The following is a 25,257-nucleotide window of genomic DNA, read 5'->3' as shown; positions in this document are numbered from 1 at the left end:
CGTCCGGTTTCTAGCTACAAGCCATGTTCACGGTGGCATTTAAAGACTTCGAATATTGTCAGAGACTTGCTGCTGGCTTGATGCGTGTACCTGATAATTTAACTGTGGTTTCGGCGTACATTAAAGCTCCCAAATGGTCAAAATTATACCCGAACCATCCACTACGGCGTGCCTCATTGCCTGTGTAGGTTCGGCGCGTTAAACCTCATAACCAATCAAATAAATTACCGTATCCACAAGAAGAAAAGAAAGCAAAAAAAAAATCAGAAATAATTTGTACGGGCACTTCTTGTTCGTTTTGTACGCAGGGCTCTTAAGAAACAGAGAAAGAAATGTTTCAAGATTTTAAAGCAATCCCCAGCGCTGGTCCGAATTTTTTAAAGCATCTGAAAGTGAGCGCAAGGAAAACGACAAGGCGTACATACAAATACCACTGTATTCTGTTTACTAACCAAGATGCTTTAGTTGTGAAGTCGGGCTTATCCGCGTGCGTGAAAGTTAGCCTCATATCGTTTAAAGTTTAAACAGTCTTCTACGTGCGCCTGAAACAATATAAAAGTGCCTACCAGGGTCATTCATCAACTGCCACATCTCTTTTTTTAAATGGAGCTGTGTGGGGCGTCTTTACGGCGAGCACACAAAATCTGACTTCGTTTTTGTGCCTGTCACTTTGTCCACCTCATCGACATACAAGTACCCTCTCTGTGTGTGTGACTGCACCAGTCAGGTATTTCTTGCAAAAAGTTCAGTGTCAATTGCTATGATCCCATCAATGAAGAATTTCTTGCAAAAGTATAGTGCTAAGTGCATTTTAGTTGTTGATGCGGTGTGAAAAATGATGCCGTATGGTGTGACGTGAACACGTTAATTGTCGATTTTATGCCAGGGTAACTCCTCCCCAGCGAACCACATCACTAATGCTAAATTTCATTTTAAAAACTGAGTGCACCACTGTAACGGCTACAGCGCAATGATAAAATGCTTTTCTAACTCACCGTGACAATTTCTACGGAGACCAGCGTAGCGAGGCGGTTCCACCTGCAAGTTGGGGGCGTGGAAATGACCCCCCAAGGCCCATCGTTCATGTCCTCCTTTCTTATCCGGGCGTGCTATGTGGGCTCTTTCATCTATAGGGTCACATCCACCAGGTATACTCCCTTCACCCTGAGAGAGCTCACACTGCATTGCCGCCTCTCCTTCCGCAAGCACACTATAGTCCCTCATTCATGAGGAGAAACACATGTGGCGTCAACTACAAACAGAGGCTCTGCCTTAAAGAGCTGTCCTGCATCCTTTACGCCCTTATCTCTGCTAACGCCCACTCAAGACACAGGTAGTCACTGATGCAATCTTGTCATTAGTCCATGGTAAACAGTTAATTTACCAGTCTAATGACAGTCAGGCATAGTCAGGATGCTCTCCCTGTGTTCCAGCAATAGTTGCAATCCATTGATATGCTGCGTGCACTCCACACTCATCTGGCCCAGCGCTCCGGTACTAGCTACGTGCTAGGCTGGGCTCCTGGTCACGCAGGAATCCCGGGCAACGAGCTGGCCAGTCAGCTCTCCCGCGCTCCGCCCAACCGGAAGACTAGGAGACCACCTGGTATAGCAATACCTTTTCACCCACCCACGCAGGCGCGGCGATGCCGTCGACATCAATGCCAGGCTACGAGAGTTAATCAAGGACCAGCAGGCTTTCCTTATCGCTTACACTTGTTACTCCAGGCAGATGCTTGCGTCATCTGGCAAAAGCAAACGGACAGCCCACCCTTCCCTACGCATACTACATCGATTAGAAGGCCATCGCAGCTCTGAACGGTGCTCCCAGTGTCCCGGCTTTCCCAATACGCCGCATGTTCTTTCGGACTGTTCTTGTTCGTAACTATGACTTTCAACTCTTCTTGAAGTCACCCCCCCCCCCCCGGTTTCTTCTCTACAAAACTAGCGTGCCCCGCCGGAGGGAACGGACCGGGCGGCCTGGTGGCGGAGCTCGGTAGCTCACAATCGTCAGGCCCTGCCGTCAGCTTAGCTTTCTTTTCTTTTTTCTTTAAAGTTTATCAACAACAACAATAACAACACCAAATCGCCACTCCGCCCCGCTGCAATGGCCGCAGTTCAACACCAAAAATTGCATTGTTCAGAGGACCTATTCATACGATTAATTCCCGTGACCAGTGCATGGAGGCGTTGGGTCTCTCGGAACCACAGCTCCAGAAGGAGCTCACGACTGGAGTGGCTGAAGTAGTCGCGACCACCAGGGTAGCGCCCCCTGCGCCTTAATCTTTTTGGCAATAAAAGTTATGTTCTCCTTCTCTCCAGCTGACGTCCGTAGGATGTGACTGTAAGTTAGACGCACATCAGCTGGCGGCTCCGTAGCCTCCGCATTGGTGCACGCAGCTTGTGAAATGAAGCATAGAAAACCGAACGGCACTTTTTCTTTGGGCACTTCTTTACGCCGTTAGCGTGCGTGTCGTTGATTGTGGCTCGTTTTTACGCAGCGGCCTATTTCTGGGTCGGCAAGGGTGAAAAGCCCGACAACCACGGCAGCGCCGTGCCGGATGAAGACAACAGGTGAGAGAGAGAACACGGATTCCTCCGAGGTCTTCCCTGAGACTGTCAGTGTAGTGTTGTTTAGAATGTTGTGTGGCAATGCATCGCTCTCAAATAGGGCAATAAAAATGGGATTCTCGGTGTTTGAAAATGCGACAATATGTACCTTGCGCACACTTCGATGAAGTTATTGTTTACTTCACAAAGGTATTGAACCTCGCATAGTTTCAAGGCTGCTCAAGTTCAACGTCCGTTTTCCACTCTGCGCCACTGCGTTATGACGCTGCAAGGATTACCTGACCCCCAAAATTGCTTGCGCGTGCGTGCATGCGTTGGTGTGTATGTGTGCGCGTGCTTGCACTGCGCATGTGCGCGCATGTGTGTTTGTGTGTGTGTGTGCGTGCGTGCGTGCGTGCGTGTGCGTGTGCGTGTGCGTGTGTGTGTGTGTGTGTGTGTGTGTGTGTGTGTGTGTGTGTGTGTGTGTGTGTGTGTGTGTGTGTGTGTGTGTGTGTGTGTGTGTGTGTGTGTGTGTGTGTGTGTGTGTGTGTGTGTGTGTGTGTTTCGTTCCGTGTGTTACCAAAAACCCTATGTAATGAATCAGCCTGGCGTTCTCACCTTCTTTCTTGGCGGGTACAAATTTATTTCCGCTACAGCCATTATCTTTTGCGTGAACGGGTGGTCTTTATTATGTGAAATGAAAAGCGCGATCTTGCAATTCCGAGCATGTGCTACTGATAACTAAAAACTGTCACTGGCTGCTGATACAAACTGATTTGCTTAAAGCCTACCGTAGTCCTGTTAGGTGCATGTCAGGGTCAATACAATGCGCACACATATTCGTTGTTTCAATTCCAAATTTTCACCCGCACTACATACCGCACCTAAGGGAACAGTAAAAAGAAAGTGCAGTTAGTGCAGAAAGTGCTGTTGCTTGCTTCAATCTGTTTCCGCATAATAATCACACCTTGTTAATAAAGTATCCTATAGTTTCCATATTGTTCGTGCGTAATTTCGGCTGTGCAAAGCTTTATCGATCTAGGTCTAGTACATAGCCAAGTATCGATAGCGAATAAGTGCCCCGTGATTTTCTGTGCCGCGTAAACCTTTCTTATTCTACCGCACCCATTCCTCACCGAGTGTTTGCCACATTCCGAATGAAACCTAAGTTAACAATTTGAGTTCAGCAGCCACTTTGAGGCTTGGAAGCGCGAAATTTCTACTAATGGATCTTCCAATCACAGGCACTTGAAGGTGAGAGATTGTTTAGACGCTGCACCTGGGTGTTTCGGATCGCCTCAGTTCAATCCACTCTGCAATTTTCAACATGCGCCGAACTCTTGTACAAGGGGGCCCTCGCTGTTAGCATCCATTTAAAAAAGCTACCGTTGTGAGCTAAGTAGCATCGACTCGCGGTTCCCGAGCACCTCTAACTAAGCCTGCTTTTTCAAAAGCGCGTGGTTAAGAAGCTGAATCGTTCGTCTCGCTTTCCAGCACAAGAGTCCTGCAGAGGTACGACAACTCCCTGGTGCTCCTGCGTCTGCCGAAGAGGATCACCGAGTACGACTACCTGGGCATTTACTGCAAGAAGTATGAGGTATTACTCTTTCACTGTCCCTTGATGTTTTCTCTATAATCATTTTTCTATAGATTCCACGGCAGGTCCAAGTTTGAGTTCAAACTTGCCATTCGGACACTATTCCATTACCTCGACTTTTTTTCCCACTTACCGAGCAATTCTTGTGCGCTGTATTTCTTCCTAACAAAGATGGTACCTTCCATTGTGCACCCACGCAGCAGATTTCCCAAAGGAGCGAAAGGGAATGAGGGACGATGTTTACTGAGCTTTACAATTAGGAGTAGGTCATTATTCTATATAGAAAGCTTTTGCACGTCGGCTGCACCATAGTAGCCCGGGTTACCAAACGCGTTTGGCTCTCCAGGTGACCTCTGATCAACAGTATCGCCCACTGTTCAGGGGAGAGGGGAATTGGAAGTGATTATGGGGTTTCCTTGCAGTCAACTATGATGTGGCGTGGCGTGCCTTATCGATTACAGAATTTGCATTTGGCTGTACGGGAACAATAAATGCATTCTTAGGGGTGTATGAAACTGCCGGTTTAAACTTTTGTTTCTGGAATTTGCTCGTTTTTTGAAGTGATCTGTGAGGGCGTTGCGGTGTCGGTCTTCTAGTCCAGTAATATATTGTAATGTCTTCACACGTATACAAACTCCCTTCGACAATGAAGTTTATTACTATTTCGCAAAAATACCCCTTAGTCCCTTAGCACAAGGCATCGTTATCACATTTCGTGTGCCATTATTTACAGGTCAACTTCGGCCACGTGATATTTAGAAACGTAGAGCTTCCCATGGAGCAGAGTCTTGGGGCTATGGCGACCAAGAAGAACGGCGTCAAAGCCAACGAGGTCACCCTCAAGGACAGCGCCACTATCGAGCTGAGGGACTTCGAGTACGATGGTCAGGGCGGCGACGGTGAGTGTCAACAAGTGCGGGCGAGCTTCGCTTGTTGGTGTGCGCTCATGTTGGTGACAACAGCACAAACAAACACTAAGAGCTATGACTAACAGAAGATAAAACATAAAGCATCCCCTTGTTTAGTGTTTCCTCTTTTGTTATACGTGTTTCCTATTGTCTTGCGCGGTTGTCACCGTGGAGGTGAGTGTTACTTGAGCATAGCATTTCCTCGCAGATAAGCCCCAACACCGGGCCTCGCCTATCTGCCTGCACCAGTCCTGGGCAGTCTCAGTGCTATCCTCAGGCACGAAGCGGAATGAAATGGCTGCGGAAAACGAATACCGTATTACGTCTCAGGCCCTGCACGGAAGGTTTTGGTGTGCCGATCTATAAAAATTGCTACGACGACGTTGCATTACTCAGGTGGCTCGTTGAAAACTGCACAGCTCTAAGACACTGCGACAGACGATGGCTATTGGCGGTGAGCGCGACCACGGGCGGCGCTGCGAAGCGCGGCTCCGTGGCGCCGCCATAGGGATTCTCGCATTTGTCGTCTGCTTCACTCGGGCTCGCTCTCCCTGCTGTTTCTTTGCGCTCGGTTGACGCCTGATGCTTGTTTGCACCAGATTTTGCGCGTGAATAACTTAATAATACACCTAAAATCGCATACACTAGCTTAAGACATGATTTAAAGGATAGTTCTGCATACCGCTACGGACGAAATATTGCCGGTGTCGCCACATCCCTTGTGAAACCGATCCCGTGTGGAGCGCGAAGAGTCAAAGCTAGGCGTCAGCTTCTGTATCAAGCAATCTTTCAAACAAAGAAAACAGCCCGCTGCTTGCAACCCACAACAGCGAAAATACACGGCCAAAACAAATTACAGGCCTTAGGGGCTGTCGGCTTTGTCAGAAGGCATTACGATTCCCGGTAATCATATGCAAGTTAAAACTGTTTTCGCAGCCTTGCTGAACGCTAGAAAGTATTTTATCACATCACTTTACGTTGTCATATGCACGAACGTATGCCGACATGCACTATGGGCTGCGAAAACTGTAGGTTTAGTTCAAAAGAACCAACTGTGTGTATAGTCACTTGCTGGGTTTATACCAGGCTTCTAACCAGTATGGAAGTTTATTGATCAAAACGAGTCACGTCTACGGTAAAGATACAGTAACACTATTTTTGTTCAGACCTGGAGGGATATTTCGGTACCTTCCCAATATTCAGATATGCGTTATATAAGAAAACTGCACCCAAAAGGAAAATGAGGATTAGGAGGAGAAGAAAACTTTAGTTAACTGTAAAATCGAGCTGATTAGTGGGCCAGGTCCTCAGTGCAGGACAAAAGAGCAAGAATAATTTTCTTCCGTTCATAGATAGTCATTTCCAGTAGGCTATGATTTGTTCTTTACGCCTGGAAGGGTTGCAAAACAATAAAGAGCTGCAGTCGGTAATATTCACCGGTTTCGATTCTTGTAATATATGCACATATACTATTTATTGCGTTCGTTAGCGAGTATATCAAGCCTTTAACCCCGTAATCATGTCATTGCTGTTCGAGTTGAGAGCCAGTTCGTTATCATAATGATGCGATGGAAATTCGGGTTACAAAAGCCGCCTTCGAGTGCTCTGGACAACGTTGTCTGGGGCATGATCGCTATGGGGCAGCACAAGCCTTCTCCTTGTATTTGCATGTGAATAAACAACGCACGCTGCGGATATGCACCTTCTTGCGCGCAGTCACAATGAAAGCCGATTTGTGAAGAAGGGAATATATGCAATGCAGACTGAAGAAAATATCCACACGATCTTTGTGAGCCTCCCAAACATCCCCAAACCTGCTAATAAGACGTTTGTGACAGTGCAGACAAATTAACCTATTGGGCACCCGCTGCTTGGTACGTAGCATTAGACTGTTGAGTCTTCATAACAGCATCTCAAAAGTACTGTAGTGAAGCCTGCGAATTTTGAATATTATGGAGGTCCTGCCGCGGTGGCTCAGTGGCTAAGGCGTTGTGCTGCTGAGCACGGGGTAGCGGGCTCGATTCCCGGCCGCGGCGGCCGCTTTTCTGATGGAGGCGAAAAGCAAGAACGCCCGTGTGTTCGAGATTTCGGCGCACGTTAAAGATCCCCGGGTGGTCAAAATTAATCCGAAGCCCTCCACTACGGCGCCCCTCATCGCCTCCGTTGCGTCGGCGCGTTAAACCCTACAATCAATCGAATACTTATGGAGGAGCTCTGAGCGCTGAACCTCGCGATAAGCTAGAAAGGAACAGTTACACACGATCTTCTGACCAATTCTCTGAAAATAGTTGTGTCTATTCTCGTGTGTTGCAAACTTGTGGGGGATACAGCTTGAAATTGCTAGATGTGTCCGAAGCTGGCAAAAATAACTGAATTACTGGAAATACGCTTTTTAATGCACGTAAGCATCAAAGCGGGCGATTTCTAGTACAAGCACGGCTGCTCCTCACAACCGGAGTGTAGCAGACGACAGCGGCGCGAGTCCCTAAGCCGACGTCAGAGCCAGGGGGCGCCACTCATATATCTCACCGGCATGTAAACTAGCAGATACAAAGTTCTGGTGTTACCGCTCCTTAGACGATGTTCCAGCAACCTTACGTTGGTTTGGACTGAGGCTAAATGGGACTGTTACCAAAACCCGGACTTCTGCAGACTACCTGACATCGTTAAACATAATATTCCGGGGTTGTGAAAACTGCGCCATCTGTCTAAAACTGCATGTTCGGTGAAGCCTTGCGACAGACACCATAATACGCTGGCATTCAGAAGCTTCTGTAGTAGTACTGCGTTGCAAAGACCTTGAAGCCTCAGGAAAAGGCGCGTTTAAAGTCTCTGGGTCGAGAGACACGGACGTCCACAAAAAATATTTTTAGTTCATTCTCGCTTCAGAATTACCAGAGTCCTTCAATGCTTTTCTGGTCACAAAACTTCTCCGTAACGCTATGGGAGAGCTTCATATGGGGACCAACGCTCCGGCACGGTGGCGCTACGAGTCTGGTGAAGGCGGCTTGGACGGCGGCGGCCGTATTTGCAGTGCGTTGGAGCGCGAGCTTGCTGGTGTTTGTTGTGTGATGTAGCTTTCTAAACTCGTTACGAAGGGCAAATTATGTGAACTACCATGCCTCTGACGTGCTGTGTATCTGGTTGCCGCTCTGGCTATCGGAATACAACGGAAAAGGCTTCATTGTTCTGCCTCCCAAGCGACCGCGAACAACGCGACAGGTGGAAGCGAGCCATTCCACGACTGGAGACAGGCGCTTTCAGCTTCGAGTCGAAGGCCGTTCGTGTGTTCGGGAAATATTTCGACCCCACGGACATTGTTCGAGCCGATGAGTTCAAAATAAGTGGACAACCTGTGCTTCTGCAGCGCGAGAAGCTCAAGCTCCGCGTCGCCCCGGATATTTGAAAACCTGCCGGCGTATCTTACGAAGCCCAAGCCACGATCGCGCCGCTCACAACGAGAAAATCCGTCTGCTAAACGTCGTCGCGTTTCGTCGCCGCACAAAGATAGGACTGCAGCTACTGTAATTTTGGTTATCCAACCAGATATTTTGAATTTGGAAAGCGGAGCATGGCTATCTTTGCCTGCATATATATATATATATATATATATATTTTTTACTTGCCCGCCGCGCTTTCCCAGGGGCTAAGGCATTGTGCTTATTGATAAGCCCAAGGACGCAGGTTCCCAGCCGCTTTTCTGATGGAGGGGAAAAGAGAAAACGCTTGTGTGTTCGAGATTTCGGCGCAAGTTAAAGATACCTGAGTGGTTAAATTTAGTCCGGAGCGCAACACTACGGCGCGCGCCCTATTGCCTGTGTAGCGTCGGCACGTTAAACATCATAATCAATCAATGTTTTTCAACTTGCCGTTTGGGTGGGAGGAGTGTGACAGGCACCGAGCGGGCGAGTTTTTATCTGTTGACACCCTATGCCTATGAGAACAGCCGAGAACGTAGCTCAAAACTGTAGCATTTACTCCTACCCTGGCCCCTCCGCGCGCCCATTATTCTGCTTCCATTTCGTGAGCGTTTTTTTCCCTGCTGTCCACGCTAACTTTCCGAATCTTGATTATTGTTTTACATTATTAGCGCGCTATAAAATAGCGCAAACACAGCGCTAACCCAACGTGCTGTACGTTTGCACACCTATTTGCTCAGCGCAGCATGTCGCGCCCTGGGCTGAATACCGATTTAATTCTGGCGCTAGTTCACTCAAATCATGCAGGCGGCTGCAAAGGCTAGTCAAAAATTGAAAACGCCAGATGTCCGCCTTTTCGAAGCAAGAACGTAGCGGTGCTTGCCGGAACGAACGAACACTGCAACATATGCGCCTCAGTAACACCCGTGGTCTTGCCTCAGTTTCAGAGCTGAGCTACGGGACAACTGACTCAAAAACAACAACTGACTGACTCAAAAACTTGGCTCGCAAGTTTACTGGTGCAAATGAAGAGCAGATGAAAGTGGGCGCGTGCCGACGGAGAAACAGCCGGCCAGCAAGCTTCGTCGACCGCCGGCGAAGCCTTCACGTTAACAGGAGCGATCCTAGCGGCAGCTTTTGTCCCTGAATGAAACTTCCGCCGGAGTTTCGTGACCAGAAAAGCATTGAAGGACTCTGGAATTACTAAAGGAGTAGGGTTGCACTAAAGCATAAGGCAGAGCCTAAAAATTGTTCCCCGTATGGAACTACATGCGAATAAGGGTAACAGTGCATTGCCGAACAGTTATGATCAGAAGTTTACGGACCATGCGAGACACAGTGAAGGGCAATTTCCCTTTCGCGTGACAGCGCGGCAGCTAATGTGGCTGTGCTTAGGATACTTGTGGTGATAACAACCACAAAGCGCAGCAAGGGATTTCAGCTCGAATGGTGAAAATAAATAATTGGAAGCTGGTGTTCTAATGTGTTCGAAACCTTTCCTCTCGGTTGTACACGGCCAAAATTGGACAAAAAGAAAAAAAAGTACTTTTGAGCACACTGCTAAGATTCGCACTTATAGTCTGGCTGATACCCTTACCATGCGCAGAAGTGGGTACACTGCGCTTCATGTACGATATCCTCATGCCTCCATCGCGGTCGCTTATGCCGTGTTGCAGGGGGACGGCGTGTGACTACGAACCGTCCTGTTGTGTAAGCGGGGTTGATGAGCGGGTGCGTGCAGCATATATCTGCCTCCGTTCGGGTGACGAAGAGGCCAATGCCCAAACTTAAATTGATTAATACATCGCGAGTAGATAAAAGCTATGGTACAGGTAGCTGTTCACTGGTGCGCTCAAAACATCATAACTCGAATGGGCAGAGATACGTACTCCGCGGAGCTAAAGATGACTGGGTGGCTGGTCAGAAAGAGAGCTTTGTCTCCAAAGAAACGCTTAAAATAAGCACCGACACGTTCGAAGCCGAGTCAAAAACATACAATCAAAAGCACTCTCGCGGGGTCGAGGAGGCCATGACGCCTCGAACAGCCGCCACGGCAAGACCGCGTATGCCCAGGGTCGTTCTGGCCTTGCCGCATTCTCGATGTCGCATGAGCGCCTCAGCATGTACCGACTTGCACGGTTCAGTTCTTTAGGAGGTCTTCGCGTCACTTCAATGAGGCTTCGCGAGAAAGCAAGACGGCGCGTCGGGGCGCTGAGCGCTACTGAAGCCTGCGCGCTATGTCAGTGGAGGAACACGCACAGCATTCGATTCGTAACAGCCGTCATACCTTCTGGTCACCAGGTTAACTCGGACCCCATTGGAATCAGAACGGTAACGAAATACAGGTTGTACTATTTCACCGCATCACTAATTCTTTTATTTACTCTCATGTCATTTGTGCCTCACAGAGGGGCGTAATAACAAAACAACCGTTGTTTCTCTGCCTTTTTTTTTTCGTCTTGTACGTAGCCGAACATCAGGGGTGCCAACAGTAGTGGGCGTCCGTAGAGACATTAGCGCTAAGCGGTGACTTGCTTTCTTTGGCAGACGTCTACTTCGCGGTGGGAGCCAACAGGGACGACTCCAAGGACAATCTCACCAAGCTCGCAGACGAGAGCGGCAGGTGAGCATGCTTTGGCTGTACGTGTGTACCTTGGGATCTCAAAACCTTTCGTTTGAACCAAAGGCGGGAAGACAGTTACCTCGATTCATCAGCCCAGGTATGTTTAGGAATGTGCGAATCTAGTGGCCTCCTTGTGCAATCAAACAGTAAGTGTGGGACTCAGCGAGGAATGGAATGGAAGATGATAGGTGTAACGTTACGGGACAAGAAGAGAGCGGAGTGGGCCAGGGAACAAACGCGTGTTAAGGACATAATAGTAGAAATTAAGAAGAAATCGGTACGGCATGCAATTCCAAGGCACGATAACCGTTGGTCATTAATGGGCAACAGAGTGGAACCCTAAAAAGGCACACGTGGCAGGAGGCGGCAGAAAGTTAGACGGGCAGATGAGGTCAGTGAGTTTGCGGGAATGAAGTGGTCGCAGTTAGCACAGGACTGAGATAATTCCGGATCCATGGGAGATGCCTTTGCCCTGCAGTGGGCTTAGACAGGCTGATGACGATGATAAAGTGTTGGAGAGAGCATGCAGTGTGGCAGTTACTAGCTTAAAAAGTCCATAGGGACCACATGCAACCTTGCCTTATTGGAGGAAAGAACTCGCCATTGGCAACTCACTCAACTCCAGTGCCGCCCTGAACGGTTTTGTTCTGTTTTGAACACTTGTGTGAAATTTCGCTGGGTACAATTTAACCTGTGACCCAGCAGAGGGAAGCGCTAAAAAGTTAGTTATTGGTTTATTAGCTGCACGTTAGCATTGAAGTGGCCCGACCAAATGGAACTGAGGGCACCACTGCAATCGCACAGTCATGTTGCTTGGTGGCGACTTTGATTGGCTGCCGCCAACCGCAAACGTCCCTGCGGCGTCATAAGGCTGATAAAGTCAGCCTTAAGGAGCTCTGCAACACTTTCAATAAGCGTTTTCACTCTTTCCTTTGGGTCTGTAACCACTGCGAAAGCTACGCTTATCGCCAGCACGGAGCGGCACTGCGTGATTTGCTCGTCGCCAGATACGCCTTCCGTTACTGCTTTGTTTTTGTTGCTTTTTTTAAAGTTGCTAAAGAAAAGTGTTCATTGCTGCAACTGAAGGATTACTGGCCAGCAGCCACTACATGGCCTTAGTGACGTAATTCGAACCGTGGAAGAACGTAAAGACCGGAAAAGAGGGAAAAATGTTTTGAGCGAGTTTACAAGCTATCTGATGGGCACAGAGCAGTAATTTCTGGCTGAGGTATTTTGCGACCCCTAATCTAAGTACTGGCTGTGTTGGGTGACTACGTTTTGCAAGCACTTAAGGTTTCAAAAAGAGTTGAAAAAAGTGTTGCAGGGTCCCTTTAAAGTCATAAGGCTGATCACCAGCCGATAGAGTGGCTGATGAGACGGCACTACGTCATCTCGGTTGGGGCATTCGTAGGACGAAATGTGGTAATGATGTTGCAGCGATGCGGAGACGGCATAGCCTAGAAGCAAGCGCCAGGCACACATGCAATGTAAAGGAACGCTTGAACGTGACACTTATATGAGCAAAGGTTTTCTAAACTACTAGGTCTGGTGGCAATGTTTATACTTGTCAACATTGTTGGGCAGAAAGAAAAAAGTAAATACATTTGAGGCAGGATTATAATACAGGAGTGATGTTTATGTTATTATTTTAATTAAAATACATGGCTGCTCGATTTTTGCGAAAGCGAATAAAATACATGCCGTGAAAAAAAAAAAAACAATGCACTCGAGGCGCCCCCTGGTGGCAGTGTTCCAAGTTCTAAACTAACACAAGCTTCCAGTAGATGGCGCGAGCAGTGGAGCACAGCAAAATTAAATTGGCACGAACGAGAATCGATCTACTGAGAAGTTCTATGAAGCTTGGCATTGCCATTATGGAATGCCAGGCAGCTTAGCTGTTATGTTAGTATAACCGGTCGCGACGTGAGGTCACTGAAGCTGAGCTAATTTTTCACATTAGCCTAATTGTTTCAATTTTTACTTAAGGTTGGTATAATTGTTATTGTGTAAATCTGTATTTTTAATGAACCAAACAATATTTTTATCATGGTCTCTACAAAAAGGTGGCCTTCACATATGATACGGGAACTCTGTCTACCAACACCCACACCAATGACATACATCAAGGAAGAGAGATCAACTTTATTTTGAATCCTCATTTCCTTATTTTGGGCGCACTCGTCGCCTGGCGTGGAATATAAAACGTCATCGTCCGGTGGGCGCGTTCCGCGTTCCGGATGCTCATGGAAGCGAACCATGCCCGTAATGTTTGTTAAGTGAGGAACTCGAACCTCCGCTGCCGGATGTGGTGGTAGCAACGACTCAGTATTCCCAGGAAGTTGAAGCGAGGTGTACTGCTCGTAAAAATGAGAGTAGAAGCGCCAGTCGTGTGCCCTTTCAACGCACAGAAACCAACAGGTGATGTAACTAGGTCACCTGTATCAGGACCAGCTCCCTGCACATCTGATTATAAAAATATAAGGAAACAGCACTATGCTCGGGAACAAGTTACGAACGGCACAAGCTCATGTACGGTATCCCCCCGCCTAAGCGATGGACCCAGATTACAACGGCGCGGGCGTTTTGAAAGGAGATTGCTATGAATGCGTGATATCGTCTGCCTTTTCTCACGTAGTTTGTCGTCGCTGCAGTAGTTTATAAGCATATCAAGTCCAAAGAATCACGGAAACGGCCCGTGCCATGTTAAAAATTTCCCCAGTAACGCACTACTTGCGCCGCGAGGAGTAACGTCCGGCTGCGTTGACGAGGCACAGAGGAAACTTGCGTTGCCGTTCTTAAGTTGTACACGACTTACCCTGGGTTTCAAAGCAGTATACAGCCACGTCTGGTGCGTAATCGGGTATTATTGCTTAATTGATTGATTGATTGATTGATTGATTGATTGATTGATTGATTGATTGATTGATTGATTGATTGATTGATTGATTGATTGATTGATTGATTGATTGATTGATTGATTGATTGATTGATTGATCCGTAGATCGATCGATCGAATGTTGACGTGATTAGTTTACGGTGCTTTGTGTATGGCTCCTAACAAATTCTGGGGCTTTCGAACCCACACTTCCAAGTTGAAAGGAGTGTATAGATCTTGGATACTCGTCTATTCGTCATGTTTATGCACCACCTCCCATTGATTCGCATGAAGCCCATAAAGAATCGGTACCTTGACTTTTCCTCACTTGTGCATGCACGCAACTGATTTGAGAAAGCAAGTGGGACCCATTGCTGCCCGCCTGCCTGGTCCGTTCCATTATGATCGAGTTTTTTTGTTCTCGGGTGATTGAAACAGAAAAAAAAATGTGGTTGATCCGTCTTTCATCGGAATCTGTAAAACACGGAAGGGAAATGGTCCTTCACAGGAGCATTTCAATGTTTATCGTGCATAGATATGAACTTGCACATCGCTGTTTTATATTTCGTCGGTATATATGGCACGGTTAGACGCATCAACATTAGACATTGCATTACACGCGCCGGAGCATTGCGTAAATTCGATTGAAATTTCAGGCGTTTGCAAGCCGTGCGAACGAATCCTAAGGGACTGAGGGCGAATCGTTTGGTTAAGTCACAGTACGTCACAGCGAAAGGAGCATGATTTGTGGGTCGGCAGCAGTCTCGTGGGTGTGCTTGGCGAGCGACGTCCTGCTGGCGGGTCGCTTAGGCAAAGGTACGACCACATTGGTCGTGCTCCGTGGCGTGTACGCCAGACGCTTGCGTTGCGACGAGCTCAGCTTGTGGAACGCGGCGGCGGCGTTGTTCCACAAGCTGTGCGGCGTTTCACATAGGCGGCGGACAGGGGTAAACACAGCAGCTTCTGCTGCTACATGCTGCCCTATCGAGGCGCCAACTATCGGCGCTCGTTAGCGTCAATGACGCACTACTTCGCTTCACCTCTCGTAGACGGCAGAACCATCTGAATGGACAAGTTAGAGGGAAGGACATAAGGCGCGTTCGTACCGCTACCAGGGCATGACTTGATGGCGGCTCAGTCGGTAGAGCGCTTCACACTTCCCGTTGCGGCCTGAGGGATCGTGGGCTCGAATCCTGGCGCCGCCGCGCGTATAGAACATTTTCTGCTGATGTCGCTACCGTGACGGATATGACGACGGTGAGGTTTGTGTACCCCGGCATAAAAAATTTTCGTGTTAAAAAAAAAAAACAAAGCGATGGGATTATTCCGAAGCCACTTTTCTAAATGCGGCATAACTTAAACAGACCGGTGTTCAAAATGAGCAGAGCATGAGGGGGATTTGTAGTTATAAGCTGCTGGACTGACCATCATGTGACGCGTTAAGAAAGTGAAAAAATCTGGAACTTCTTGCTATTCGTCGAAAAGCGATCATTCGCTCATCATACTCGCCTGACCACTAGAGAGCGAGATTGATCAGATGTTTAACATGCGATTATGCGCGCCGTAGTGGAGGGCTGCGGAATAATAAAGACCACGTGGTGCTCGTTAACATGCGCCGGAGAGAGAGAGAGAGAGAGAGAGAGAGAGAGAGAGAGAGAGAGAGAGAGAGAGAGAGGGACAGAGAGACAGAATGAGACAGAGAGGGACAGAGAGAAAAGGGACAGAGATAGAGTGAGTGAGTGAGATAAAGAGGGGGACGGAGAGAGAGGGGGGACAGAGAGAGAGAGAGAGAGAGAGAGAGAGAGGGACAGAGCGAGAGAGTGCGAGAGATAGCGGGACGGAGAGAGAGAGAGAGAGAGAGAACAAGCATTGTTGTCATTCATTTTAAACACAAATGCACCGATAGGGAATGTCCGATGTCTTCGTCAGGCGGCAGTCGGTCACGAACCCATGGTCCATGGCGGCATCCTTGCCAGTTGGATGATAGCAGCCTACATCCCGCGAGCAGAGCTGAGCGATGCGGAATCCCACTGCTCGTTACATCTTATGTGTATGCCTTTGTCAAAGACCTGCGATATATTGGGACACTGCATGGTACCGTGAAAACGCTTGGCTTCCCCTCTTCAATATATCGTGGCACTTCCTTCGCCCTCATCACGCAGTTTGGGTTTTCTTGGCTGTCGCTTCACCTGTCAATTTCATGTGTGGTTGAAATATTCGTCTTTCTTGTTGCTCATCGCGTGGCCCACAACCTTACAGGCGCTGCACTTGTCACGTTCTATTTTTTATTCGCGTGAAATCAGACGACTAAACAGGCCATCTGTTGACAAGCCGACTTAAAACGTTGCTGATACTTACTAAATTCCACCTAAATATCGAACGGTGCTATTTCGCACTATCGTTTTATAATACCGCTGTAAATGAGCTAAATATTCAGTTTGTCTTATCCAGTTGCAAAACGACCACTGAGGGCCACAGAATGGGCGGTGACTGCACGCACACTCGCAGTTAGGCGTGCTTGCTTGCGCCAGCAACCTCTGTGACAAAGCACCGGCATCTCCAAACGTTGTCCGGGTGGCGCATTTCCAAACACTTCGCTTCACAGAGCACCCACGGGACATGTCTGTTTGCGCGATGCAGAACGGTAATTAAACGTCGTCTTTGGCTGCGCCCCAAACCTAAAGCGACCTAAAACATACCAAATCACTATTATTAACAAAAACAACCTGTAGATTTGAGTTTACAAATTTAGAAAAAAAGTTAGGCAATGGAAAAAAAACGAAGAGATAGTCCTGCTGGGGCTCGAACCAAAACCTTCAGCATCAGTACTGGTCCCTCTACGTTGAGGCCACATAGAGCGAACGTAGGGCTTGTTTTAGCATGCGCTCAAAAGAATAGCGCACGCAGGGACATCACACATGTCACGTGGGTGTTCTGTGCAGCGAAGTGTTTGGAATCACGCGTCCGGGGGTGCCCGCGGCTACTTCTGAATACCGACTTGTGTACGGGAGCTCGCCTTTCGGCTCGTGTTGTGGCTGTGCCTTCCAGCATTTCGTGTGAAACACAGGGTAAAATTCTGGCATGCTTTATTACAGCGAAGCTGTTTTTGGCTAGGATATCCCAGGGTATCGCACCGGGGAAAAAAATTCGCTGCGTGTGTTCAGCGTATGAGAAAATTCGTAAAAAACAAAGGTCTGGTATAGTGTATGTCATTGTGCAGCACCTCCGTCTGTGTTCTATATCGTCTCTTCTCTTGAGTGTAGTTTGTACTTTGAATCCATTCCTGTTTTTATACGAACTCGCCCTGGCCCGTTTCTTCCTCTTACCATCTGAACTTATATCCACTCACTTGCTTCAAGGGACAAATTGGCGTCTTCGGTGTATTTTCTGCACTTTGCGGGAGCTTGTTCTCCTCTCTAAGGCTGTTCATAACTCAAAGAACTTTGCATTGACTTTATCAGAAGCGTTCAGCTTTGCAGAACTGTGCAATGTCTATGGCCGCGTTGCAATGTCTTCATAAGACCTTACGTGACAAGGAGAAGCCGGCGCTCATACATGGCATCAAGCACTTCTATTCTTTTTTTATGTAATAAAGAAGTAAAAAGAAGAAGGTGTAAAAGAATTCATATTTTGATTAAAGTCAGGTCATATTGTCCCTGGAAAATTCTCTTCCCCGCAATGCACTTGTGCTTAGATGTTAAGCCGACTTTAAGGGGATCGACATAAGCTTGGCCTTTGTACGCTGGCTTTCCCACATCGTGTTGCCCAGTGAAGCACAGCCACCTTCGGACGGAGTATACGTTCAACCCCCATTTATACTCTCCGCCACAGCCGCCGCCTCGTTTCCGAGTCGTGTATATATTGCTAGATACACGCGGCGTCACTCTCTATCAGACATTGTGCAATGCCGCGCGCTCTTTCCCGGCCACCTGTGCCGGCGGCGTTATTGGCGAAGCCGCGCTACAATAGAACGTCGTCGTCCCTACCCACCAATGGTGTGTTGCTAGGCTTAGTCTGCGACGTACAGATCGGGCCACTGTCCTTATAATTCAACATAGTAAACTCCAATATATCTAAACCTAAACATTGCAAATCCCACCCGCGCACCAGCTTCGCTGGCTTCCCTCTTCACAGGATGGGAGTGCTCTGATTTTTTTCCCGCTATTTGTAGGACCAACACTTGGCGCTCTCCTGTTGGATTTAAGGTGTAGTTTCAATAGAAAGGAAGCGACATGTAGAAGAAGGGATGATGTTGGGACTGCGATAGGGTGTCACGACACTGCCAGTGATGCCAGTGCCGTTCAGTGTTGTGAAGCGGCGCTTGGTGCGTAATGAAGGGACAGTGTCTCCACTTGCTTAATGGCTCCACTTGCTTCGTGAACGCTGAGTACGCCTAACCTTTGCAGGAACTCCAGGCTTGGCGCGTACCAGCCAGCGAGGACCATCACGCTCAGGCTTCCGGAGGGGCACCACTGGAACGAGTACAAGTGGTTCACCGTGTACAACTTCGACGGCAGCGGCGAGAGCTACGGGGACGTCTACGTCGACACCAGCGTGGCCGAGAAGCTGCCCGTGCACGCGCCCATGTCCAAAGTGTCCAAGAGGAACGGTACGTACGGTCGCGCCACGTGTTTCCCGACTGCACTCACGGCCACTGCAGTAGCCAGAAATACGTTGTGGTTGGAAACATTTTCCTTCTCAGAATTGGTACGAAAGAAAGTTTCGCAATAATATAAATGTGTAAAAAAGTCGTGGCCTTAATAATATGTGCTCTTTGTTTTTGTTTTCCCTGAGCGTAGCAGACAACAGCGCAATCATGAACACACGTTCCGTTGATGACAAAAAAGAGCACTCTGTTGGCATATAACAGCATTTCTTCAGACGTGTTCGTGAAGACACCTCGTAAATCACACCTTGTAAGGATTTCAAATATGTTTCGGGTCATTTAGTGAGCGCCGTTGCAAATATAGTGTAGCCGGGAAACTGAAATAGCCCAGAATATACTAGTCTATGCCAATTAACCTGTCTCCCCACAAAACTTGATCAGGTATATAGTTCAGCAGTTGGCTTGTAGTGTTTCTCGCGCTCATGTGTACTATATGTGGCGCACATCTTGGCGATCGGGAACATTATTGTGAGAAGGAAACGGGAAATTCGCCAAGTATAGACAATGTCGTCTTAGCCATCTTCGCATCCTTCGCAATCTTTCATGACTAGCCCATCTCCCCATTTCGACTGCAAACTTCTGCGGTCGCGACATTCTAATTCAGTGTGCTTAGCTCGTGACACATGACCTTAGCCTAACCAGGACTACCAGTGCCGTAGCCAGAAATATTTTTCGGGGGGAGGAGTTATAAGGCCATCCGTAAAATAACAAAAAGAGTCTGCACCCAAACAATATCTTAGCCACATTTCTTCTTTAAAAAAGCCACTGGGCTTTTTTAAAACTACTACTAAAAATAACTGCTAAAAATACAAGTGCACACAGGCTCTGAGGATTCATTAGTGATAAGAAATCAACGCTCTTATTCCTTTTTTTCTACATTGTAATTTATCAATGCGGTGTCCACATAGCATGGCAGAAAAAAACCTGAAAGGAGAGAAGGAATTTCTGTGGCTGTTCTGACACCGAAACACCCCTTCTGGCTACGCCCCCGAAAACTACAATGAACTATCACCTGTCAGTGACGTCACGCCCCGTTACTTTGCTTGCGAACAACGCAATCAGCTCAGGAAGCAGGCGGTGGCGCCTCTACTGACTACGCGCCCCTTTCCAGCAATAACTAAACTCTTACCTTGCAACCACATCCTTGGTCTACACCATGTTTCACCCGACGGACTGCTTTGACGGTGGCCTAGAGAAAAACGGCAGGCACCGGCCGTTCTGTTTCCTGCAACTGGGAGCTTGGGCGAGAACGTGAGGCGTCATTCACCACCGCCGTGAGAGACTGGACTACTAGCCTCAGACCAGTTCACGCTAATTAGAGCCCCTTAACCTTCGAACTGAAGCCTGCTCGCTTTGAGCGACCGTGCACCAGCTCATGGCCTTGTCGGGTGAAGAGGAACACGCTCATAGACAGAGCACAGCAGGCGACTGGTTTTGGTTGACTTAGCTTGCAAGTTACGTCAGAAAGCCGAGCTAGTTTGTACCGAACGTAAGACGTGAGAGCAAGGGCTTGAGAAGTGCACAAGCCTCAGGGCTTAGGCTGGCTGGATATGCACATGTATGTTTTATTTGGACGAATAAACTTCTTATCTTATCTTAAGTGCCACGGTACTAGCGTCATCAGTGTTCCTTCTTCACGCCTTTGTCGAGTAATTCTTGTAATCATGTCTTACTAAGTTTATTGTCGTTCCTACCACCGTCTTGCGCCTTAGCCTGACAGTGACACTAGCCTGATACGACTACCCATCAGCGGGAGTAATTCGCTTAGTGCGACCAATTATAGAAGGTGCGACATTGCATTTGTTCTGATCATCCAGTTCAAGGAGGCGGCGCCGGGATGAGTCCTGTCACGGTGATGTCGCTGCTGGGCCTCACCTGCCTGGTTTCCTTCGTCTCCAGATGGCACTGCTAGGGTATGTCTCTCATCATCATCTCCACCTGCTTTGTGCAATAAAAAACGTGTCTTACCGCACCGACAGATTATATTATCAACGTAAATCCCGCGTTTGCTAAACTAGCACAGGTTACATTGTAGGCGCTTCACTCGAATACTCGTATTTCTTCACGCTTTTTATCCCCACTGTTTCCATGTGTAAATTGAAATGACGTTTTTTGTGCATTATCTTTTCTTAATAATAAATTTTGCTGACATATAACGTGTTATCACTTACTCCGTTTTTTATATATTCTGAATTTCATGTTACCTTCTAATTGTGTTGCGACACCTCCATTTTGTTACCCGCGTTACTCAATGCCCTGGAATTTGGGCCTTTAAAGTATTGAGAGAGGACGTTTGGCGTGGCCGTTTATTTCAGTACTCGGGCCAAGGACCCACACAAACGGTGATAATTACTATGTACAGGTGATGATGATGCCTAGGCCATCATGATGATGATGCCTAGCCCTGATGACAGTGGCTCATTATGAAGAAGCGCTGGTAACATAATCCAAATTACTGTGATCGTAGTCACAGGATCTCACAGTATTTTCGAATAAAAAATACAATAAAATAAATGGGGGGACGGCTCAACTACTTCAACTGTGTAAGTAAAGGAAAGCTACAGGTACTTGACCGTGAATTATGGTGGAATGTTGAGAAGGAATCCACCATCACAATTTGACGTAAACATGGGCAAGGACGTGTGCCTCCCAGCTACCCCCTCATCATTCACGCGAAGCTAATCGTACTCAGTGTATCAGATTGTTGTTACACAATTGGCCACATTTTCGTTTCCCTGTTTTCCATTAGCCGTAGAAATGCGGAACGAATTGCCCAGTAACAACGCTAACTATGCAGACATTCCTGCTATTTAGACGTATCTCTTGCACTGTCGAGCACCACTGAAATTTCACTACGGAATAGAAGGTGCATTTAATTGTTTGATTTGATTTTTTCCCAAAATCCTTGCATAATTGAGTTAGCTTGTATGCAGACTTGAAAGCTGTGAACTTACAACAAGTTGATCACTTTTTGCATTTGGTAATTTGTAGGTTTCAGTACAAAGCGAGGAGTTAAAAATTGGCAAATATAAAATTCAATACACTAAACGATTCAAATGAATCTCAAAGCAGAAGTATGTTTAATTTAAACACGCAACGCGTATGTTGAAAAATGCTGTTTTTGGCCTAAGTGGCTTTATTGGCTGGAAGCATGCTCACAATACTTGCGCGCGCCTACGGGACGATCTGGTTATATGCGAAGGAAATGAGGACTATGCCACTTTCTTAAAGATGGGGCGGTGTTCAGCCAAACAAAAATAACGGCATCCCAACGCCACAATGCTAAGCAGTTCGAAGGTATTGCGTGCAGTATGCAAAACAAGCCCTAAAATGTGGAATAATATTTATAGGCAAACATTTTAATACGACCGAATTTACCGCTGCCCCAAACGATCTTTAAACTTATATGGCTTCGAAACCCCAACAGATATGAATAGGCCTAATCTCACTGTTTTGAGCAGGGTGGCGAGTTGGGCGAGTTGGTGTACTTGCATCTTGGGGAACAACGCGAACTAACAGGGACACAAAAAGAAAGAAGTGGACAGGACAAGCGCTTGTCCTGTCCACTTCTTTCTTTTTGTGTCCCTGTTAGTTCGCGTTGTTCCCCAAGATGCAAGTACACCAACTTCATGGGTGGGCATATAAATGGGTGGGCATGGGTGGGCATATAAAGGGATGGGTGGGCATATAAAGGGACACTTCGCTTCAAGAGACCGTGCAATACTTTTTTCAATTTTTTCGAAATCTCAAATGCTTTCATAACGTAGTCAAACAACACACGCAGTACTTAGATTGGGGGATCCCACAGTGTACCTCAGCCAAAAATTACTGCTCTATGCTTATCACATAACTTGGACATAGCTCAAAACATTTTTTTTCGCTCTTTTCCTGTCATGGCGTTCTTCGACCGGTCGAATTACATCATTACAGCGGTGTAGCGGCTGTTGGGCGGCTTTCCTTCAGTTACAGCAATGAGTGAATTCGATATCCACTTTGAAAAAAGCCACAAAAGCAAAGAAGAAACGGAAGGCACATTTGCAGCGACGAACAAATTACGTAGTGCTTACGCGGGCAAATTTCACAGTGCTTCGACACGGGAAAGAAAGAGTGAAAGCGTTTATCGGAAGTGTTGCAGTGTCCCTTTAACACTGACAAGGAACAGGGGTGTTCAGTGGCATGCAAGAGTGGCTGCTTGGGAGAGTTGGAATGACATCAGTGATCAGTGATGCCTGTGGCTCTGCGTGTGTTTCAGATAGCGCTGGTCGCGCAGAGAGGTGCTGAGAATGACATTTGCTGAGGCAACAAGGCAAGTATAGGCACGTTCCCGGCGTGTCGCACTTAATACTGCGTGGTATTCACGTACGCTTACAGATTAACCAAGGAATTTAAGGGGAGCCAACGAAAAACACTGCCCTTTTTGTTTGTTTGTGTGCACGTGCGCGTGCATGCGGAGCATATAAGTGCAAAGATCAACAGACCCTGATGTTATGCCTAATGTTAGGTAGCCTTAGCGCTGATCCTAATGACATGCCGCGCGACGTCACACTCATAGCACGTCAAGCTCCTGAAACCGGTTTACGACATTAGACCGCAAAACGTGAGTTAAGCCTAACGTCGGGCCGTCGCATGCTCACGTCGCCCCATCCCCCGCTGTGCTTTGTTCGCGCCAAAGGGTCGTGGTGGGCGATTGGTCGATTAACCTTCCGATTAATCGATTATTGCGTTAATCGTGATTGATTTTTTTAATGGTTCATCCATTCCCGTCGTGTGGGCAAAATAAAACAGGAGTCACATTTATGTTGAAACTGTGCACAAGCGTGTCGCGGATCTTATTCATGTTCAAATAACCAGCCTTGCGTTAAACAGAAAACGATGCAAATATGCTCAGTGGTGATAGAGAGTAAACCCGCCAGCTGTATGCCAAGACGGACGATAAAATGGCTATTTTTAATTAAAAAATATACGTGGTAGCAAGAACGGCGAGCGGGAACTAGCACCGTTTTAGCATTGTATAAACTAACTCGGCAGTAAATAAACCAGGTATAATAGGCATTTTTGCAATGACGGCGAATGCCAATGTTCCTGTTTCTATAAACAGCGCGAGTGACGAATGCAGCGATAAGCGTCCTACCCTCATCAGCGCCATTATGGGGATCTGCTTACCTCATCTGAAATGTCTTTTCACCAGGCCGAGGAGCATAATGATATTGCTTTTTAATATTACGTTGGTATGATTATCATTGAAATATTATTTTTTCATCTTTGTCTTCCTAAGCCAACGCAACCGATTAATTGACCAGTTAACCGATTAAAGCCTGCCGATTAATCGGAATAAAAATTTTAACCTACGCCCAGCCCTAATTATCGGAGCTGCGTTTCTGCGAATCAACTGTAATTTATCTGTTGCGTTTCGGGCACGCGAGCTTTTTCTTTCAATAATCGAGCCACTTAATCAATTCAACTAAAAAAGCAATGTCCGTGGAGGTTTTGTTCAATGCCCACAGACATACAGTTTTCTTTAACTGTTCAAAAACAGTGTTCATGGATTTTTTCTTCAATTCCCGTTGACAGTTTTCTGGAGCTCTTTCAAGGTGCATACTCTCCTAAACGAGGAAAGTAGGGCGTCCAAAACGTTAAAGTTAGGTCTTTGCGGGCACCGTTCAAAGCAACCAAGGAAGTTCGCTTTGTCACTTGGTTTTTGTCAAGGAACCAACGAGAGATGTGTTGGTGGCGAGCAAAGTGCGGCAGTGGGACTCCCGTTTACCACATGATGCTCTTTCACAAACGCTCATCGTTTTGGAAGGTGTCGCGTGTGTGGATTGTTAATTAAAGCATGTATGTGCAATTGTCTTCGCAGGTAACGGCGATCAGCCGGCGGAGCGTTTCATCTGGCGACAGCGTGGAAGCAAGGCTACCGCTCCCAAGATCACGGACTTAAACGCGCACAAATCGACGCCGTACATGGAAATATAAAATTTTAAATTGCGCAACTGTGTCCTGTTCCTCTGTGTTCACAACTGAAACTCGTAATATAGTCTGGCAACAATGTCGAAAAGGGCGAATATGGCCGCCGTATGCAGGCTCGCCGAGCAACTTTCAATTACTTCTGGGTTGATTTTTTTGTTGCACCGTATAATGGCGGTGTTTAATCGAAACAGAGTGGACTATAGCTAGCTAGCTATAATCCACTTTGCCTCGAGGAGACACCTAATAATCTGTAGTGGTTTCAAAAAACATATCAGCGACAGCGCCGAAATCATCCCTTGGTGAGAGCAGACGTTCAGGATTCTAGGTGATTATGTGGTATTCTGGTCGAGATGATAGGCTTTTCCACTCAGCCAAGGTGTCCGCGTTGCATCCTTAAAGGCGCCACATAAAACAGGCACTGCGTAGCATAGAATTCTGGGTAGGAGGTATCCAACACCCTCCTAAAGTCCCGGTCAGTCACAAAAAATTTGCGCCACATAAAACAGGCACTGCGTAGCATAATTTTCCGGGTAGGAGGTATCCAACACCCTCCTAAAATCCCGGTCAGTCACACAAAAGCGGCACCGTAGGCAACGTTGGGACTCTGCAGTCAAACCAAGACGTAGGGGATAGTGGTCACTGCCCCAACAAGC

The 25,257-nt window shown here is 47.3% G+C and overlaps 1 protein-coding gene across 4 annotated transcripts in view; it reads left to right on the top strand.

The window, feature by feature from the left end:
* The window catches only part of LOC144148859 (uncharacterized), a 104,335-nt gene extending 79,708 nt beyond the window's left edge, over positions 1-24,627 (top strand). For 3 of the 4 annotated variants that reach the window (XR_013318083.1, XR_013318084.1, XR_013318082.1), the window contains exons 16-23: positions 2,501-2,573; positions 4,044-4,146; positions 4,880-5,045; positions 11,021-11,096; positions 18,378-18,580; positions 20,455-20,550; positions 22,890-22,943; positions 24,495-24,627. Coding sequence is in view for 1 of the 4 variants with exons in the window: in XM_077680379.1 (XP_077536505.1) it covers positions 2,501-2,573; positions 4,044-4,146; positions 4,880-5,045; positions 11,021-11,096; positions 18,378-18,580; positions 20,455-20,549 (716 nt within the window). In the remaining 3 variants the exon portion in view is untranslated. The remainder of the gene's footprint in view (positions 1-2,500; positions 2,574-4,043; positions 4,147-4,879; positions 5,046-11,020; positions 11,097-18,377; positions 18,581-20,454; positions 20,551-22,889; positions 22,944-24,494) is intronic. The other variant, XM_077680379.1, reaches the window with a different exon arrangement.
* Positions 24,628-25,257: the final 630 nt, after the last annotated feature.

This window comes from Haemaphysalis longicornis, unplaced genomic scaffold, assembly GCF_048455015.1.
Source record: "Haemaphysalis longicornis isolate Haplotype H1 unplaced genomic scaffold, Haemaphysalis longicornis Haplotype H1 scaffold_8, whole genome shotgun sequence".
NCBI classification, from domain to species: domain Eukaryota; kingdom Metazoa; phylum Arthropoda; class Arachnida; order Ixodida; family Ixodidae; genus Haemaphysalis; species Haemaphysalis longicornis.
Note: the sequence above shows the minus strand (reverse complement) of the source record. Positions and strands in the feature narration are given on the sequence as shown.